Raw genomic sequence first — 19,758 nt, 5'->3', positions numbered from 1 at the left:
AAACTCAAGCTGTTTTGCACTTTCTTTGTTATGACAAAGCAGCTACGAAAACAGCTTAAACCATCAGACAGCTCCTGTGTATTTTCAGCTCCAGAATAAATAAACCATCTATAAGTACCACTTAATACTGTCACCAAAAATAAAGGATTTAAAGGTAACATTCTGTACTTACAAGTATTAGAAATACACCAAAATGTTATTTGGATTTCTAAATACTAAATAAGGATACCTAAGAGTACTAAATAAGATTGAGGGAATTCCCACCAAAGCTACACTAGGGTAAAAGACAAGGACTTGGGGGTACTGGTGCGTGAAAAACTGGACATGACCTGGCAATGTGCACTTGCAGCCCAGAAAGCCAACCACATCCTGGGCTGCATCAAAACAAGCGTGGCCAGCAGACTGAGGGAGGTGATTCTGCCCCTCTGCTGTGCTCTGCTGAGACCCCACCAGGAGTGCTGTGTCAGCTCTGGAGTCCCATCACAAGAAGACATGGACCTGTTGGAGCAGGTCCAAAGCAGAGCCAGGAAAACCGTCAGAGGGCTGGAACACCTCTTCTATGGAGAAAGGCTGAGAGAGTTGGGGTTGTTCAGCCTGGAGAAGAGAAGGCTCCAGGGAGAACTTTTTGCAGCCATTCAATGCTTAAAGAGGGCTTAAAAGAAAGATGGAAAGAGACTTTTTACCAGAGTCTGTAGTGACCAGACAAGGGGCAACAGTTTTAAACTGAAAGAGGGTAGGTTTAAATTAGATATAAGGAAGAAATTTTTTACAATGAGGGTGAGGCACTGGTACAGGTTGCCCAGAGAAGTTGTGGATGCCCCATCCCTGGCAGTGTTCAAGGTCAGGTTGGATGGGGCTTTGAGAGCAACCTTAGTGAAATATGTACCTGCCCATGGCAGGGGGGTTGGACCTAGATGATCTTTGACAGTCCCTTCCAACCCAAAACATTCTATGATTCTGTCAAAAATGGGAGCACACAGTCAAGGAAAAAAATAGAATGATAGGATGCTGCAATTACCTCTATACTAGGCATTTTCCAAGAAAATACAGGGTTAAAGTTTGCTAAAAAAAAAAAATACATAAAGAGTTAAGAATTAAAATGCCGGTCTGAAGATCTTCAGCCACTTTCTTCAGTCCTATAGAGATACATTGAAAGAACAAAGGGAAAAAAAATTAGTTTTTGAGAAGCAATTTAACTTGTGGTCCCAAGCACTGAAAAGCTTGAATCACAGTAATTTCTGTATGTTATTAATGCAGACGAGAACACTGTTCAGACAAACCACACTTACTTGATATATGTGTAAGAACATGCAGCTCTTACAGAGAAATTTAGAGAAACCTGTCTGGATTTGGCACTCTGCAAAAAAATCAAGAGAAAATATGTGTATTGTAGGGAGAAAGACGACTTTTAAAGCCCATCGCATTTAATGAATCAATTCAATACACAAGCATTAAAATCAGTTGTCTGAGAAACATTCCTATATATAATAAGGTTTAGCTTTGTATGAATTACCTCTTAAACTGCGTCTAAAAATGGATGTGTGTTATGTAAGAAAACTATCTCAAATTATACTCATGATCAAATATTACCAGTTACTAAAAAATCCTCATCTAAATGACTGCAAAACACAGTGGAAATCAAGTACTTCTATTTGGCAATGTGGAAGGAAGTTTTATCCAAATTGAAGTCTGAACTTTTCCACTCACATGGAGCAAAAGGAGTTTCACATTTCACAGAGAATGTTTTCCTCCACCAGATTGTTTTCAGCTTGGTTTAGATTTGTTCAAAACAGAAAACACTTCAACATCCATAAACATATTTACCCTGGATCACACAACCGGCTCTATAGTCATCAGCAATAATCACTTACACACCTCTACTGTCAATAAAACATTTTGTGTACTCAAAGAGGAACCCATTTTCCTTTTGTGACAATTAGTTCTTACTGGGTCATCCATCCCAGGCTGCTTTCATCTTACACTATTCAAATATCTCTGTAGATTTTCTGGAGAAGAAGAGCACGGCAAAAAAGAATTTACTACCAGTCCTGCATGGAAGGATCACTCAAACAAGAACAACTGCAAAACTTGCTAGTCAGAGTAAACATGTATATGTATATATGCACATGTATAGCATAAAGAGGTACTGCAAGAACAGATGGTTGTAAAATTAGTTTACTTCCTTTAGAGTGCTGAAAAAAAAAAGAGGGTACTAAGGGAGCAGGCAAAATATTGCCTAAAGTCTTTCCTCAGTTTTTGAATTTCATCTTCTTATTTCATTACCTTATGTTAGAATAACTTTATTAGTTTACCTTCACATTTTCTCTCAGTTGTTAAGCTGGGCTGCCAAAATATCATTGCTCTAACTTTTTTCCTAAGGTACACAGATTTGTGCACACCCTCAGGATTCCCATTTTAAGTATCAGAACTACTCTGTCAATTCCTGTTTATAGCTAAAAATTAAATTATGCATAAATATCACACCTTGAAATAATTTTAAAGAAAAAAAAAGGTTATGTTTTTGAAGCACTTGAATGACTTTTATTCCCTCAAAACAATCTTGCATTGAAAGTTTCATTTCAAGATTAAGATCCAAAACAGGAGTTAATTTTGCTATAAGCTGTCACACATTAACTATTACAAAATAACTGCTTCACAATAATAGCGTTCGTACAGACAGCTATTTCCTATTTCAATCCTTACTGTCTTCAGCCGAACTTTTCAGATACAGGAGCATAACTTTTGGGACATGACTGCCTGGCGCTGTGCCCTGCTGCAGACTCAGCACACACCAGAAGTCCCAGAAGTTGGAAGTAACAGGGACTGTGGGAGCCCATCATGCTCGGATGTACCCCACCACCCCTGTCATCACCCACCATATGTCTCTATCATCTTTCACATGGGCACGTTCAACAGCGCATCTCCTAAAACTGCCATCAGGCAAAACTGATGCCCCAGCTTTCAAATCAACTACATGTAGATACAACTTTTGTACGGCAAGTTCTGAGAACTAGTTACTCTACCACTGTGCTATTTGGACAGACAAAGCAATGGATGTACCATCCAGGAAAATACCATCAAATTGCTGTTTGCAAATTATTTGTTCTTCAGGCAGATTCATTTAGGTGCTCATGGATCTTCAGCTGCTCATAAAGGACTGTGATGCCAAACCAAGGTGCCAAGCACTGGTGACTTGAACAAGTAGTCAAAGATGCTCTGTGGCGCCACATGGAGAACAGAGCAGATAATTTCACAATGTGCTTTTTAACTGAAAATTCTAGCAGGGTCTCACAGGTCTTTGTATGCTTCATTTTGGAGAAAGTTACTGTTTTCCTAGTAGTGTCTTTCAATAAAAGCAGTTGAGAGTGGGTACATCATCAGAGTACATGATTTCCCCAGCTCTGACTGTGAAGGGCTTCTGCTAGAAGGATGCATAGTTTTCATCAAGAAGCACTCACTCCATAGCTTGCAAATCAGGTATAAATATAATAAGGTATAAAGAAGCTTAAGGCATGTTATTTTCAGGGTTACACTGCAGCAACACTAAGCATTTGAACAAACTGCCCCTGAATGAGTCAGGCACAGTAGCACTGTCCTTGAGGGAACTTCAGTTGAATTTACCTGAGCAGAGGAAATTAGGCAATGGTCACCGCTCTTCATGCCGTCTTTGTAGCATCAATTGACAAAATGTTTATTTCCCTCAATTGTGCAGCCTAACCTCAGCAGATTTGTACTTGGTCACCCACCTGAATACAGGAGACACAAATACCCCTGTCTGATACTGGACCACTACTGAAGGCTGATAGTTATTCTGGGTAGATAGACAAGATAAACACAACCTCATGACACATGTGAGAGCTTTGCAAGGCACTTTATGTGATGTGCCTGCCCCCCTGCAGGCCAGCCCCAGAAGACGTGGGCTGCCCACAACAGTCACGGCGCATCGGGTGCTTCTGCTCCATGCATCCCTGTGGTCCAAGGCACCATGGTGGCTATTGACCCTCACAAAGAGCCATGCCCCAGTTGTGAGCTTCAATTAATGGTACAGATGGGGTCTGCCAGCTTTTCTTGATGCAAGTGTGTGCTCTAAAGCCAATAAGCCTTCAACATGTTTTTACCATGGTGAAATTCCCTGAAGTATTTTCAGCTCCTGTTCACCCAAAACAGAAATAATATCTAGAAAAGCTTTAGTTCACTGATTCTACCACTTTCTCACAGCATGACGTTAGTGCACGGAGCACAGAAAAAACTGCACTGTCACATAGTTTCAGACTGTCATTCTGGGTATCTAAACCACTTCTTCTGTAGAATGAACAGGCTTTGAAAAAGACCTCTCTTCTGCCTGGCACTGTTGTCAAATGTTTTTGATTAGCTTTAGGTTACTTTATTATGGTGTTATCCAGCTCTTCATATCAAAAACAAACCAAAACAAACCAAAACTTAAACATACATTAAGTTTTTATTTTCAGTCTTTTGTTTTTGGTCTCAAGAAGTTCATTTAAGCTCCTTGAGACTTCTCCTTATCCCTATGCCAGTATTTGATCAAGTTCTGAATTTACTCCTCCTAGCTAATTATTTAATTATTGCTTTGCCTATCTGTTAATTGCCATTCTTCTTCATCAATGTATTTATTGCCATCAAGACACAAAACACCAACTTTCAGATTTGTGCTGTAACTAGTCACTTTTTAAACAGCATGGTTGTAAGGCAAATAAAGGTGAGATCGGTCTTAACTGCATTTTTATCTGTGGACTCCTGCGCTACTTTTCTCACATACAGTTGTTAAACTAATAGACTGTTAAATAGTGCATGCTGCTTTTAAGCGTGGCTAGTACAGAAGTCTGCTTTCCTATCATTTTAAAACTGAATTTCAAAGTCCAGTGTAACAATACACTCTCCTTCCCCGAACTCAGTCACCTACACGCAACCTCTTGCACTTGAGCAGAAAATAGGGTTGTTTTTGTGACATGGTTTCCTGTGAACATAACAGCAGCACATACTCTGGTTTTAGGCCCTTGCAGGTTTTATAGGTCTCAAATGCTGACTCCCCATCAGTTGGAACCAAATACTCTGAAAATGTTTTCAAATACACCATGTTCTATGATCACTGAAACTAAACACCTGGCTTGGTATGTAGAACTGTGTACTTCTTGTAAAGAAGGATCTTTACACAAATACGGGGTTTAGTTTTTTAAAGATCTTAAAAATTTAAAGCAAGTGACTAGAAAATGAGTACGCTGAAATAGTGAGAAACTTCTAAAAAAACACAGGTAACAAAAACCAACTTACACAAAGCTTATTGGAAAACACAGGCAAACAACCAGTGTTTAGGGATGCCAGAAAAGATGGACAGCACTGTACAAACTGCAGTTAATAGTAAGGTCCATGTCCTACGCTCTCCATCTTCTGATGTCACCTAGAACATGCTTTCAACAGATGGATCTTTTTGTAATAATCCAGACTTCCAGTACTCCCTCCTATCCAGCCTGATGTCTGAAACGGAAGAAATGTATAAACTGCCCATCATCTGAGACTGCATCTGAACACCTTACAGGAATAAATAAATAAAAACGTACACAGTATTTTATTGCTTATCACTGACCTCACAGGCAGTACTCCTTCTCATCTATTTCCCAGTTATCCTCCTGGCATTAATAACAAAGTTCACATTACAAGTGACTTAAAACTATTCACCTGCGTATTCAAAACCACTTGTACATCAAATACTGCTAGCAAATCTGCACAAAAGCATTCGGTCACAATCAGCATACTTTCTGCATCATTGACCAGCATGGTGTTTTGCAGACCAGTACAACAGAAATTCACAGCTTGGATTACGTAGATTTCTCTACAATTCAAAGGTTAATCACATTTCCGCTATTATTCAATGCTACATGTAACCTGTAGTACATTTTCAAAAGCTCCAAGCAAAAAATGGATTTGCAGATTTTTCTTTAACATGAGGCTAATCTAACACACCGAAGTACTACCACAAACATTTTAATGGAGAACAAATTAAGTGGATGTGCCTGGAAATAATCAATTGAATTCAATAAAGTAGCAGATAAGAACTTCATATGAAATTCATTGAAACACAGAAGTATCTTACAAACCATTTCTAGAATGGCATCTTCAAACAAGAAACAATACCACCTATCAATATGTTGTCAACTACTGAGGGACAAAAAGGGCTGACAGTTAAAAACAAAAAGAATAAAGATTCCCATTACACTGCTTATAGTAACAGATCTGTATTATCTTATTTCATGATCTCATCAGACAGGAGGAGAAAGCATTCTATCACATACCCACATTATTATTAACATTAAATACTACTCAGTGGTACCAGTGAAGAAAACTGTAGTCAAACAGAGAAAAACCATAAGCTTCCCCTCAGTGTGTTTAAATTATCCTGAAACTGATGGAAACCACAGGAAGATGTTCAGAAAAACTTTGCTACACTCATCCTGAATCCACTTGAGACTTCAGCAGGAGATAGCCCCACAAATGAACCTCACATATTTTATATAATTGCTTTTATTAACTTACAAGAAGTTATGGGGGGGAAATATGAAATACTAAACCTGTTATTCCTCCAGTGCAGATCTGTCCTTCAGCTCAAACGCAAGAGTCAGTTTGCATCACAAGGTTAACAAAATAAAACAACACAGCTTCTTTTGTTACACAAAAATTTCAAGAACAGCACAGATACAAGAAGTCCTTGAGCTGCATTATTCCATATTTCACTGTAATAATAGCCACAACTAAACTGCTGAAGATAAAGGTTATCAACGTCTTTCTTCTAACCTGATTTGCAAAGTTTTGGACAGCTAAGCAAACTTCAAGCTCCTAAAATAAGCTCAGCTTTGTGTCTCTTGCTCTACCCTTCATTTACATTCTTCTCCTCTTCCTTGTATCTTATGTAAAAGGCTTCTACTTTTTAATCTCATAAAAAGCATAATTAAATTTCACATGCCACTGAACCCTCCCTCTAGCTGTTTACAAAATCATTCCAATCATGCCAAAAAGATAACACAGCTAAAAGTGCTAGCAATACTGTAAATAAGACCAAGTCTACACTACTTGACAGACAAGTTTTATGTCTGGAATCCCAAACACTACAAGTTGGAAGCCCAACAGTAGCAAATTCTTTTCCTCAATATAAACTCAACAATTAAAATATATCAAGGACATAAAGCTCTAAGTAGGTTGCCAAGGTATCCTCAGAAGGGGAATTTTTTTTTTAAAATATAACAGTTCTGCAGTTAGTAGTCATAAAGACAGTACTATACACAACAGGATTAGATAAAATCTTCGTATCAAAATTTATTGAGTATAAAACGTGAAGATAAGCTGGAATTTAAAAAAAAAGAATTGCTGAACAATTTTTGTGGATTTTTGTTTCACCTTGTAAAGAAGCATGAAATACAAAATTCAGCTCAAGTGCAGCTGATAAAACGCAGAGTTTGTGTTCCCACTTGAGGAGGAAGGATGCGGGATGAGCTGAAGGTGGGCAAAGGTTCCTCCACAGGACTTGAAAATTACTGTAATACACTAAAGAAAATAGACTAAGCAAATACACAAAACAAATACTCTTCTACCAAAAAGTGGAAGGATATCATAAATAAACACAAGTCTAATTATGAGTACTCTAAATTGGCTCAACAACCAGGGCTTAATTACAGGCTATTTAACTAGACTTACCTTACCTAGGTTTTTTATGCCTGCGCATATCAAGCACTTGGAGAGTACCTTCTGCAGCAGATGAGTCAGAAAGTCACAGGTACCTTCCAGTACCAACTAGTATTTCTCTACAACACTCTGAAATCATGGTATCTAAATATCCAAAAATCTACAAAATATTTTGGGAAAGATGGAGTTATGGTTTTGCTACGTATTTCATATTAGTTAACCACAATAACCAGAGAGCGCTCTGAAAACTGACTGCTTTGTATAAAACTGTGATGCTTTATTAACAGTAATTAACATTGCAGCAACTTCCTCTTTGTTCCTCAAAGCAAAGCAGCACCAAAAACCCCTTCATAACTACTTGTATAAAAATAACACTAGAACGCTTTCAGTAAGTCAAGAGGCAGTTATTTAGTTCAGACATTGTAGCAAAAATGTTGAATTATATTTTAGGAGCATTTTGCTATTTATATGTGGTGGGAATAAGGCCTTCTGCTACACAGCGGACAATTTATAGACAAAAAGGATCTGCTGCATAACACACGTTTTGAAATCAGAACCGCACAGCAGAAGATTTATGAGTCCAGAAAAATCTTTTATTTTAGTGACCACCTTCCAACAGAAATGTTGACATTTTCACTGTCCATGTCTGTAAGAAAACAGTACAGATGATTTTATTCCCCGCCCCCCATCAACAACATGAAAGTGACACCAATGACTTGGTTATGTCTTAGATTTCTGTAGAACTGGTGAAAGGAAGTTAAGGTTTTGTTTCTTTTAGGACTGAGTGACAGCAGCAATATATTTACGCCTGGAATGCTAGCTAGCACACCCACCCAACAGACTTCTGACAGAGAACACTCCTCATTACCTGAAACTTACTTTTTAATATCTTTTTTTCAGGATTTCCAGATTAACTTCCAGAACTTCAGTCGTACTTGTAGGTAAAATAAGTTCTTCAGGCAAGTATAAGATACTGCACTAATGCCACCATACATTTGATAGCTCAGTACTACTCATCAAATTGGAAGTGGCCAACACTGCTATATGGGAATTGGGTGCAAAACAGCTTACCTTAGCTAGAAACTAAAGGGAAATTCATTTTCATGGAGAATCAGCATGGTTACAGACATCATATTTCCCAATCAGTGGCAGTATTTTGTTTGATAACTCCACTTTAGCATGTCTTTGAATAAAATTATCTCCTTCTTAAACACATTTTTCCCTAACAGATGACAGATTTTCTTTGCTTTCCTGGATCACTTATTACTTTATTACTTGAAATGCCTTTCAAGACAGCCAATTTTATGATGTTATCTGTGTGTTGTATGTATGCTGGAGAGGACAGAGGGCTTGAAAATCAGTTACTGGTAACTAGAGGGGTTTTATTTCCTTCACAACTTAGGTATTCAGCTTCAAAGCTCAAGAGACAAACACGTGATTATGTTTCAAGATAATCATGTGCAGGTATGCTCTCTCAGTTTAGAGCTCATTTTCCCACTTCTTAGTACCTTACAGTTTAATATATTCTATCCTTTTACACATATTTGCTACATAGAAGAATAACATGGACTACTGTTACAGGGTTTTCTTCAGTTCAGCTATTTAGGACAGCCAATCCTGAATATATTTAAGCCCCAGTAACTTCTGCAGACAAAACACCAAACAAGAAAAACCATATCGTCTCCATAAAAATATTTGATTAGCAGAAAGTTAGATTATAAATATCAGATGAAGACACTAAAAGAAAGTAAGCATATAAAATCTTCAACTATTGAACACCAGCCACTTCTGTTTAAAACAGTTCGCTTTGCTCTTCCATTTCCTGAATTGCTGTCAAGACCAGCTCCTTAGCAAGGGCACAGCATTCAGATGTGTTCCCATAACACTGCAACACTAAAGCAAAAATTAAGCCATTCAATGAGGAAGGCTTAAGCACACCACACAACAAAAATTTTGCTATTGATCCAGGTAATAAATATCAAATTCATATGCCAAACATAATTTCCACCAGTTTAATCTGAATTCTGGGGCCTCCAGACACGGACACAAAATGGGCCAAATACAGTGCTGTGGATGTAGAAAGCCCGGCCCGTTGCTCACTCACATCTTCTCCAGATGATTTAACAACTGCCACTCACAGTCAGACATGTGTCCATATAACTATCATTAGCAACAACTGCAACCAGCCTAATTTCCGTAGTATAACACTACTGTATTCTTCACTGCATTATTGCATAAATTGGAGGAAAATGCTGGGGTTTTATGTGTGTAGTTTTGTTGATCCTATAATATAAACTGATCTTCAAAACTAGATATTTAAAAATACCCAACCCTATTTCTAGAAGAATAATGAGATCTTGGATTAAGCCAGGCACATTTAATACTAAAATTCACCTATTAGGAGATATACTTTTAGTTATGAGAAAGCAATGAAAGAAATGCAGATTTTGGAAATGATATCTTCTGGACTTAATCCTCAACATACATCTTACTAACTTACCAATGTCAACTAATGTTTTTATCATCTGAAAGGCATGTAATACCCCTGAAGTCCCTGTAAGGTTTGCTCAAGAGTTGAGACTCTTACTTTTCAGCATCTGGGTTTCTAAACAAAAACAGAATTGAAATTAAGGAATAGCTTTAACTTGTATAATTTAAAGGTTACATATTTTGTTTGATACTTCATCTCACACACCTGCCTTATTAAATTCAAGGCTGCTGCAGAGATCCCAGGAACCACCACAGTGAAATAAAGAAAAAGAAGGGATGTTTTGGCTGCAAACGATTATGTCGATGATCAGTTCAGAAAACAGCACCTGAAGCACATGACTATTAGCTTCTAATTCAAATCACGTATTCTGTACTCTTCCCCTTCTTTGAGACTTGTTAGAGATGCTAATGAAACAGGCATGTGCTACTGCTCTGCAAACTACATACCTCAGTCTCAGGGCACAGAGCTCACACTGCTTAGTGGGGGTGAGGTCAGTGTATCTTCAAGTCAAAAAAGGAAACTCTGGTTTGAGCAAAGCACTACTGGAAGACGAGAGTATAAAAATGCAGAGTGAAACTTCTTGCTCACTTGCTTAACTGACAAAATGCCATCTTCACTTCTACTTGACTACACAAAACACTTATTCTGAGTCTTATGATCTGAAGACGCTGGAGGCATAAGGGGAAAAAACCCCTGTAACTAATTTCAAGCCATACTTGCTTTCTTTGATTATGAGACCAGTTTCAAATAAAGAAGACTAGATTTCCTGCTACATCACAGTTGAAAAATGTTGCACATTTCTATTACAGATCAGAGAACATGGCTGCTCATGGCTATGAGCATATAGACACAAAAAAAATCCCCAAACCAACCCTAAAAGGTCCCTAAGTTACTTTGCCATTAAATCATCAGCTCCTGGAGCACCACATTGTGTGTATCGATATTCCAAACAAAAGACAAGACTACTAGAATTTGTTAAATTGAGGTACATATCACAGGAACATGTCTTGACACTTGTTCAAGATATACTGTATACAAAGTATACTTTCCCTGTGAGAAAATTCTTCCTATATACTTAATTTTCAGTTAAATTTTGTTCTGTTCATCAGATCAATCTGATCCACAAAACCTAATTTAAACAAAGCATAAGAAATTTCTCAGTGGAGGAAGATGAAAGAAGTTTGAATGATCTACCTAAAGGTGAGAAAATACAAGAAATGGCAAGAAACATACCTACAAACGATGCAGAAACAAGAAAAAAGAAAAAAGGAAGCAAAGTACAGTCCAAATGCCTTGTACTGTATCTCAGTGATGTAAAAAGCTATAAACCAAATTTACCTAACCCACAGTCAAAGCTGCTAGAAGGTAATCAATACAGTAAAAACTATGGAAAACATACTACCAATCATTTAGATTAAGCAGGTAATTTAAGTGTATATATCCAATGTTAAGATCTTGACAAATACCACTCAGTAACTTTTTTTTTTCTTTTAATTTTTTTATTGCTCGTGTACAAGAATTAATAAAAAAAATAAAGGGAAATTACAGGCTAAAACCTCTATTAAGAGGTAAACTCAAAAGTGAAAATCTGCAACCTGGAAGAAAATTCATAAAGATGTAACTTGTCTCGAACCAGCTACTGTTTACATACCATACTTTGTTATTCAGTAGTTTTGTTATTTGTATTAAAGTAACCTGTAGGGATGCATTATCCACTTTAAATATTATTAGGCATTTTACTGTCCACCACTGGGAGGACTTGTCTTGGCATACTGAAATAAGAAGTTGACCAAGGCTGAGATTTCTCAAGCATTTGATTATTTCCTCAGCCATCTGAAGCAGCAACTATTACTCTTTACCTAGCAGCAAGTATTTAAAGAAAACTCAAAACAGGCAAATCAAGCCACAAAGTACACTGAAATCTAGGTTTAGTCAGGTTAGGCTAGTTACTATTTAATGGAAATGAGCAGCTTCCTGTTGTCAGGGCAAACAGCAAGTGACTTCCATTTCAAGCCTCAGTGTTTTGTGCTTCTGCAAAGATCTGCACCATAGCTTTTATTTTGATAATATTCCACATGAAATTTGCTTCCAGGTTAAATAAAAATAACTATGTAAATGTACTAGAGCATTTTAGTTCCTTCTTCCTGCTTCTAAGCATGTTTCGAGTTCACCAAATTTTGTCTTCCAAATAAAGATCTTGGACCACCTTCCACTGCAAAACTCTTCCTCTCGGGACTTTTTTTTCCTACCCATTCCCATTTAGAGCCTCAGCAAACTTCTATGCAGTTTATTTGACAGACAGCAGATGATTCCCACCTCTTAGAAAATAAACTTGTGGGATGAAGCAGTGATGAACATCCAAACACCTTATCCTAATACTTGAGTAGCTGATTCAGTTGAGGATGTTTTTTTCTCCTCCTCATTATCTTTATTTTAAATGAGGCAAAGGTAAAAATGTATCCTGTTCCTGTAACATGCAGTACATGCAGTACATGCATCATGTGCTTGTTTATTTACGTTAAAACTTTGAGGACTGCAAACACACGATGTTACATTTTTGCACTATTAATACATGGCAACAATTGAGTAGCATGATGAGGAAGGGAATGCATTCAGCCTAATTTCAAAATATAATAGCTCAGACTTGCACTGTCTCCAAAGTTTACTAAAATGCTCATTAATCACTGCAAGGTAGAAACAATAATCAGAAACTTCCACCACAAAGAAATAAAGATTCCCAACAAAAGCCATTAAATGGAAGTTATAAGCAATACACAGTGTCAATAGCTTTTCCTATGTTTTCAAACAACATTCATCTAATCTAACGTGCTTCCCACCACAGGAACAGGAACGGTGTGCAGGATCAGGGCTCCGTCTAGCCGTGGTGCCTTTCCACATACGACACAGCCTGAGCTCTGCTGCCCCTGCAATACATGCCTTGGGTTTGCCAATAAAGAACGGTAACTCTGGATCTCACAGCGATACCCACAAACTATTAGGTTCAGACCAGCAGTGTTTTTCAAACCAGACCTGTGGTCTGCGGCAACCAAGAGGCTAGTCTGCTGTTGCAAGGGCTGCAAGCACTCGGCTCCGCTATCAGCGCTCCTGCTAGCAAATTTCCTATTTAGAGCTGACAAGAGATAAGCAGAGCTGGCAGTAGCCAGCCCAGCCAGTGAGCGCAACCGACAGCTCCTCGTCTGGCGTATCGACTGCTCGGAGAAGTTTTGACTGGGCAGTTTGTAATGTGAGTAGCTTCACTAGTCAGTTACGCGAAGTAATTTGCAAAGGAGCATAACCGAAAGAAGACACGTGCAGAGCGAAACATCATTTGGACTGCATTTTGCTTTACCAGTGCGTACATGTGGTCAAGTCACACTGTGAACAGGCACCTCTAGAAACACACAGATGCAAATTAATTTTACTGGCAGAATTTTTGCTAGTAGTATTCCAAAACCACACCCAACGTATCGCACAAAAGTTTGTCTTGTACCAGCACCGTGCAGAATTCAGCCGCGTTACCACACTTGTTGCCTCTGCCTGAAGAGCTACTGATCTGTTTTGTGCGTGCTCAAGCACAGCCTGACGAGGGCGAGGGCTGACTCCGGGCGAAAGCAGAAATATTTCTGCGAAAAGCAGAAAACTGCCCCGCTGCTGGGGAAGAGCGACAGAGGGAAGACAGGCGGTTCGGTTTCCCCGAACAGAAACCCGCGTACCGCTTTCACCCAAATGCATTTTTGCATGAGGAAACTCCCAACGTGAGTGCTTTTGGGCACCTCCTAGCTGGAAAGCCTCTCCCAGGCGGTGCCGGGGCTCCGCAGCGCCGAGGGCCGCCGGGGCAGGAGGCGGCAGCGACGAGCCCCGGCTCCGGCCCCGGCCCCTCGGGGGCTTCTAGAGTTCTGCCCCGGTCCCCGCATTTAGCTCCCCGTGATGAAACCTGAGTAACTCCACCAGTTGCAGACACCGGGCAGCCAGGCCCCCCACGGCCGCCCCGTCGGCTGGGAGGCGGCCGGGGGCCGCCGGGCTGCCAGGCCCGAGCCCGCCCTGCCGCGGCGGGCCTGCTGCCCTCGCCCACTCCTGCCGGCACGCAGGGGAGGGGGCTGCCCGGTGCGGCGGGAGCGGGACCCCGCGCCACGGAGCGGTGGCACTTACTGTGGGGGCGGGGGCGGCGGCGCCTCCTCGGGGCTGGCGGCGGGAGCGGCGCTGCCGAGCCGGTGCGAGCGCGGCAGAGGCAGCCCCGGGTCCCCGCGGGGAGGGGCGGGGCGCGGCCCTGGCGGGCGGGAGAGGGGCGGCTCTGGCCTTGGCGGCCCGGCGGCGCCCCCACTCGGCCCGGGGCGGGGGAAGGCCGGGCAGCCCCCCGCGGCGGGCAGCGTGTCCCTCGCGGGGTCCCTCCTGCCCGCCCGTCGTTAGTCCCACTCAGCCTTCCGCCGCCGCCTCGCTCACCTGGGCAAGCAGCTCGTACAGCCGCGGAGAAACGGGCGGCAGGGAGAGCGGCAGCTCGGTTCGATTGCCTCCCCCGGGCACACGGAGGGGGAAACACCAAGGGGAGAGGAGGGAGGCTACACACGCCTGCAAAGGAGATCACAGACTCGGTGCCAGATTTTGGGGTACATCTTTTCTTTGCTTCTTTCCCTGCTTTGTTACCATAATCATTGCAAGGGCAAACCCCAAATAAAATTGTTCTTTCGTTCTACCGAGCTGTATGTGGAGGTATTTTTAATTTTGGCAGCAGCTTGTTGCCTAGTGTGTAACTAGAGGAGGGGCACTCAGCTTCATAGCTCTTGTAGAGATGGGAAAATTAGACCGGTGCAGCTCCCCAATAACTTTAAGGCTCTCAAGTTTAAATGAAGCAGACAACGGGTTAAAAAAGTTAGTTGTGGAAGAAAGTGACAGAAAGCACGTCACCACATCAGCCTCATTCCACTGAGAAATGACTTGGAACTGAGTACAACTGATAGTTATGCATAGAATTAAAAAAACAAACAAACCCAAAACCATCAAAAAGCTAATACAAGAAAAGCTAAGGCATGAAAAGCTAAAGCAGAAAAAAAAAAAAAAAAAGACAGGAAAGGAGAAAGATCAAAACCATGCAGATTTTAGAGCTAGGAATAGGGAGGATGAAGAAACACCAAGAAACTTGGTAAATAAATGTCTTTATTTTATAGAAAGTAGTTTGATCAGTGTGCTGAACCTGCCATTAGAGGTGGTTTTGCTTTTTTTAGTAAAAATAAACATTTGAAAAAAATTACCCTGGAGAACATACTGTCTCCAAGCTTATGTCCTTTTAATCACTGTTACTTCTTCATACCTATTGCAACTAATCTAACACTGGGTGCTCTTAAGAGGAAGGGAGTGGTACCTAACATAGGATATCTCAACAGTTTATTTCCTGTAACTGGTGGCGAGGTTCCTAAAATGCAGTAGAACCTGTATAAGCTCACCTTGTGCCACAGCAGTGTGGTACAAAATCTGCATCTATTCCACTCTCCCTCTTTCTCCATGAACATCCTGCAACATCAGCTGTCAGCTGAGAATTTTCTAGTTAAAAGTCACACAGCAAGCCAGTTTAAGTACCCAGATGGCCAGAGTTTTAACTCTCAGAAGTTACTGAAGTAAAGAACTTGGATCATATATCTGAGGTAACTGAATCAATTATCAACACACGAATGACACACTCTGATTGCATTATGTATTGCTACACGGAGAAACACAGGTCACAACTGCTAGTCTATGATATTTAAAAGGGACACTATCAACTACAAGCTAAATTATTTTGTCTGGACATGGTGTTATTGTTGATTAAGCACTGGTAAATGCAAATTTTAAGTTCAATTTGTGCAGGTGGCTACTTCAAGCACAGAACCCTGGATAGCCACTATTACATTTCTGATTTGAGTAACTTGCGTAGCAACAGGGAGAAAACATTAATTACTGAAGGAAAAATGTCATTGGAAGTTGTTAAGGGCAACAGCTAGAAAAGTTTTGAGTTCAGTTCTTCCCCAACGACTATTAAAGTTGAGAGTGTCCCTTTGAAAGTCTGAGATACAGCAGAAGTTAACTCATTTGGATTCCATCATTATAAGAAAGCTACCGCTAATTTGACTTATAATAATTGTTAAACATCAATGAACATTACAGAAGCAAACGACTGATTTTTAAATGAAGTAGCAGCAACATGGAATTCTAGAAGGTTGAGTTTCTGCAGGATTTATTGGGAAAATTATGAAGGTGTGGCAAATTCAAAACTAAATTATGTAAAATCACAATGTGAGTAGCTTATGGTAACTATAAACATTATTGAAAATGCCTGCTCACAGTCAGTACTTTTCTGGTGTAAGCATAAATTTGCCAGGATTTGTCCTAGTGCAGTTCTACTCAGAAAAATGACATTGTATGTCTTGGCAAATTACATATAGAATCTGCTCAGTTCGCAGATAAGACAGCTTTCTGTGATTGCCAGTACAATAAAGTGAGCTTGAAATATTAAACCTAATGAGATACAAATACTTAAGGACAAAACATCAAGGACATCATTATATAATGTTGACATGATTTCTGCATGTTCTCCTTTTCTGAATGTAACTTTGTTAGTTCAGTGGGTGCATAAAACTAATGCATGTATATAAGCAGCTACAAAGTCAGGGTGTTACTGGTTCTCAAGGAGTGTGCTACTGTTAACTCCATTTTTTTTCCTTCTCTCATAAGAACAAGGAATATTAGAAACTCAGCCACTGAGCAGATATGACATATGCATTGGGCAAGTCTGTTTTGTAAGGTGGTGTCACTTTTAGTCAGTCACTTTTCTGGTCCATCACTGTACTTAAACTGTTTTGATATCAATTTTGATTTCAAATCTGTAAGTGTTGTGGAAGAACAATTACAATTGAATCACTGAACAGCTGTACCAGTTTGAAATGCTTCTCCCATGTTTCTTCATAGCAAAATATTCACATTCATTTTATTGCACAATTTGAAATTTCAGGTTATGTGCATAAAAACCTTCATAGTGTTTGCACTGCAACTTGCGAAACATACATTTAAAATGATCTTAATACATTTTACAAAATCTTTTTAAACAATTTTATATTCTTAAGATAAAAGCATCCTGAGAATGTTACAAAGTTCGTTTTACAAGCCCTTCATTTCTGCTATGCTTTATTTATCCCCATAGTTCCTAATCTGACAAGTTTATTTTACAGTTAATATCTTGGTGCTATATTTCACAAAATATCTTTTAGCAAAAAGTACACCATTGGCATTCAAGTAATCCAGCCTCACATCTAATTTACAAATTAAACCTTTGTCAAGCTCTCAAGTTAGGAAAAGTAAACCAAAATACTTACAGAAACAGCTTTTAGCTGACTAAAAAAAAAAATGTAAGGCTTTGCGCATTAATAATTTGGTCAAACATTTAAGTTATGCAGTTTAATATTTTGGCAAAAAAAAAATCCATCTATCCTTTTCAAGATTTTTTTTCTTTCATTTCATACCAGATGTAAACATACAGTACGAAGACTGACAGTATTAAAGTACTTTGCTGTTGAACTTTTTTCCTTTTTCCTTTTTTTTAAAGTCTTACGAAAAGCAGACAAACAAGAATGTAAGTGGTAAGAATGAACTGAGTATCTTTGGGCTAAATAAAAGTCTTACTGGAAAAAATGTAAAAATAAATTACTTTTTTTTTTCTTCTACAGACATGTAAATAAATAGTCTTTGAAGAAATTCTAGTGCCATATCCTAAAGCAGTATCTTCCAGTATCTTTCTGATCAAGACTAAAGCTTCACACGTAATCTTGACTATTTTAAGAGGAAGATATCCATTAATATTTACATATTTTTTAAAGGGAGTGTTCAGGGTTAAAAATATATTTATTTTCAAAAGGTAAGCCTGCCATCCTGATGGCAGTGATTCAAGCTATAGAACAGAAGACAAGTTACAGAACATCCTTCAGTTTCTTATACCCCAGAGCAGAGGAAGGAGATCAGGCAAGTTAGAGAAGTAAACAGCTGGGATTCCAGGAATGGAGACAGACAGTGGCTCATTATACGAATGCTTGCATGGCCAGGAGTTACCTACTCGTACAGGCTTTGTTTCTCTTCTACACATAGGTATAAATTCTTATTGTCAGTTGACTAAACAAGTTAAGAGAGATGATTATGGTTGCCACAGTGAAAAATTAACATTATCTAAGGTTTCCATCTGGACAGGCCTGCTATTAGAAGGCAGACAGGTGTGGAATATAAGCAGAGGCCATGCCCAAATAATACACTCCAGGTGGGAGTGTAACTACCTCAAAAGGAAGAGTAAACCACTTCAGCAACATCCTAATAATATTACAAGTATATAATTTGGAGTCATGTATCGCTTTTATTTTAGGCAACGATCAAAATCTGAAGGACCTTGTTAATCTTTAAGGCATCAGTGCATCAGGGACTAAAGATCTCCAGGTAATAAATATGGGGGGTGGCGGGGGGCAGGGGGAAGCATCTTTGTGGCACAAGCTATCATAGTGTATCTGCTTTGTTGGCTAGTTCCAGGAAGAGTATTTTCAGGGATGGCAGAAGGGGAATGTTATACATTGCTGTGAGAAAAATATTAGATCATAAATTTCACATCATTTTTTAACACATCATTTAAAGGACTGAACCTATCGGGCAAGATTCTCATCTTTACTGTTCCATCAGCACCACAGGAGAATATGTGATTTGCTGGTCCTGTCTCAATTTGCATGACTCCCGTCCCAATGTTTCTGAAGAGAGACTGTCGAGCATGCTCATTGATGAAAGTGTGAAGAAGATTAAATGTAGACAGACTCCATATCTGAAAAAGCATCAAAACATCAATTTCTCATAAGGATAATTACCATGATCTTAAAATTCACCAGTAACGAGTCATAGACAAATTGGACTACATTTTGCATTAATTTTTCTGACACTAACTGTAAAAGAAAAGATATGCAGCAACCTGTAATGACACAGTTAGTGAATATTAATATTAATTTTCTACAATAAGGAATATATACCGAGACTAAGGTAAAACCAACTTAAAGGAGGACTGCAAAGTAAGACTAATATTTCACAATTACATTAGTAAATGTGAAAGTCAGGGTTGAGAACAAATGCAGGACACATGACATATCTGATTATTCCACACCTATGCAAGATTCTTTTTGAATTTACGCATCATCACCATCTTCATCTCTGCTCCCTCCCCCTCATTCATACCTTTATGTTGCCTTCAGCAGATCCTGTCACAAAATACTCTTCTGTAGGATCAACAGCAATTGCTTTGACCGGAGAATCATGACTCTGGAGTAACTGTTGCTGCTGTTTTTGGCGAAGATCAATTATACATGTAAAGCCTTTTCTGCCTCCAGATATTAACAGCTGATGTTTTGGAGCATATGCTAGCACAGTTGCTCCACTATCATGACAGATAAAAGCTGAAAGCCAAAGCAAAGTAATTTAAATAAACACACAGTAGTACTAACTTCAATTTCACAGTACTAACTTTAATTTTCCATCAACCTCTTAATGGTTCAAGACACTGGCAACAGTGACTTTGATGCTGTAATCCA

The 19,758-nt window shown here is 39.3% G+C and overlaps 2 protein-coding genes across 10 annotated transcripts in view; both read right to left on the bottom strand.

Moving 5' to 3' along the window:
• The window catches only part of TNFAIP8 (TNF alpha induced protein 8), a 66,493-nt gene extending 52,123 nt beyond the window's left edge, over positions 1-14,370 (bottom strand). Inside the window, exon 1 of the mRNA XM_068423251.1 lies at positions 14,333-14,370. Within this exon, the coding sequence (XP_068279352.1) occupies position 14,333 (1 nt within the window). The 5' untranslated portion in view covers positions 14,334-14,370. The remainder of the gene's footprint in view (positions 1-14,332) is intronic.
• Positions 14,371-15,317: 947 nt separating this feature from the next.
• Positions 15,318-19,758, bottom strand: part of DMXL1 (Dmx like 1) — an 86,958-nt gene continuing 82,517 nt past the window's right edge. For all 9 annotated transcript variants that reach the window (XM_068423790.1, XM_068423792.1, XM_068423791.1 and 6 more), the window contains 2 exons: positions 19,406-19,623; positions 15,318-19,001 (listed from right to left, as the gene is read on the bottom strand). In XM_068423790.1, coding sequence (XP_068279891.1) covers positions 18,777-19,001; positions 19,406-19,623 — 443 coding nt within the window. In that variant the 3' untranslated portion in view covers positions 15,318-18,776. The remainder of the gene's footprint in view (positions 19,002-19,405; positions 19,624-19,758) is intronic.

The sequence above is a fragment of the Nyctibius grandis genome, chromosome Z, assembly GCF_013368605.1.
Source record: "Nyctibius grandis isolate bNycGra1 chromosome Z, bNycGra1.pri, whole genome shotgun sequence".
Lineage (NCBI taxonomy): Eukaryota > Metazoa > Chordata > Aves > Nyctibiiformes > Nyctibiidae > Nyctibius > Nyctibius grandis.
Note: the sequence above shows the minus strand (reverse complement) of the source record. Positions and strands in the feature narration are given on the sequence as shown.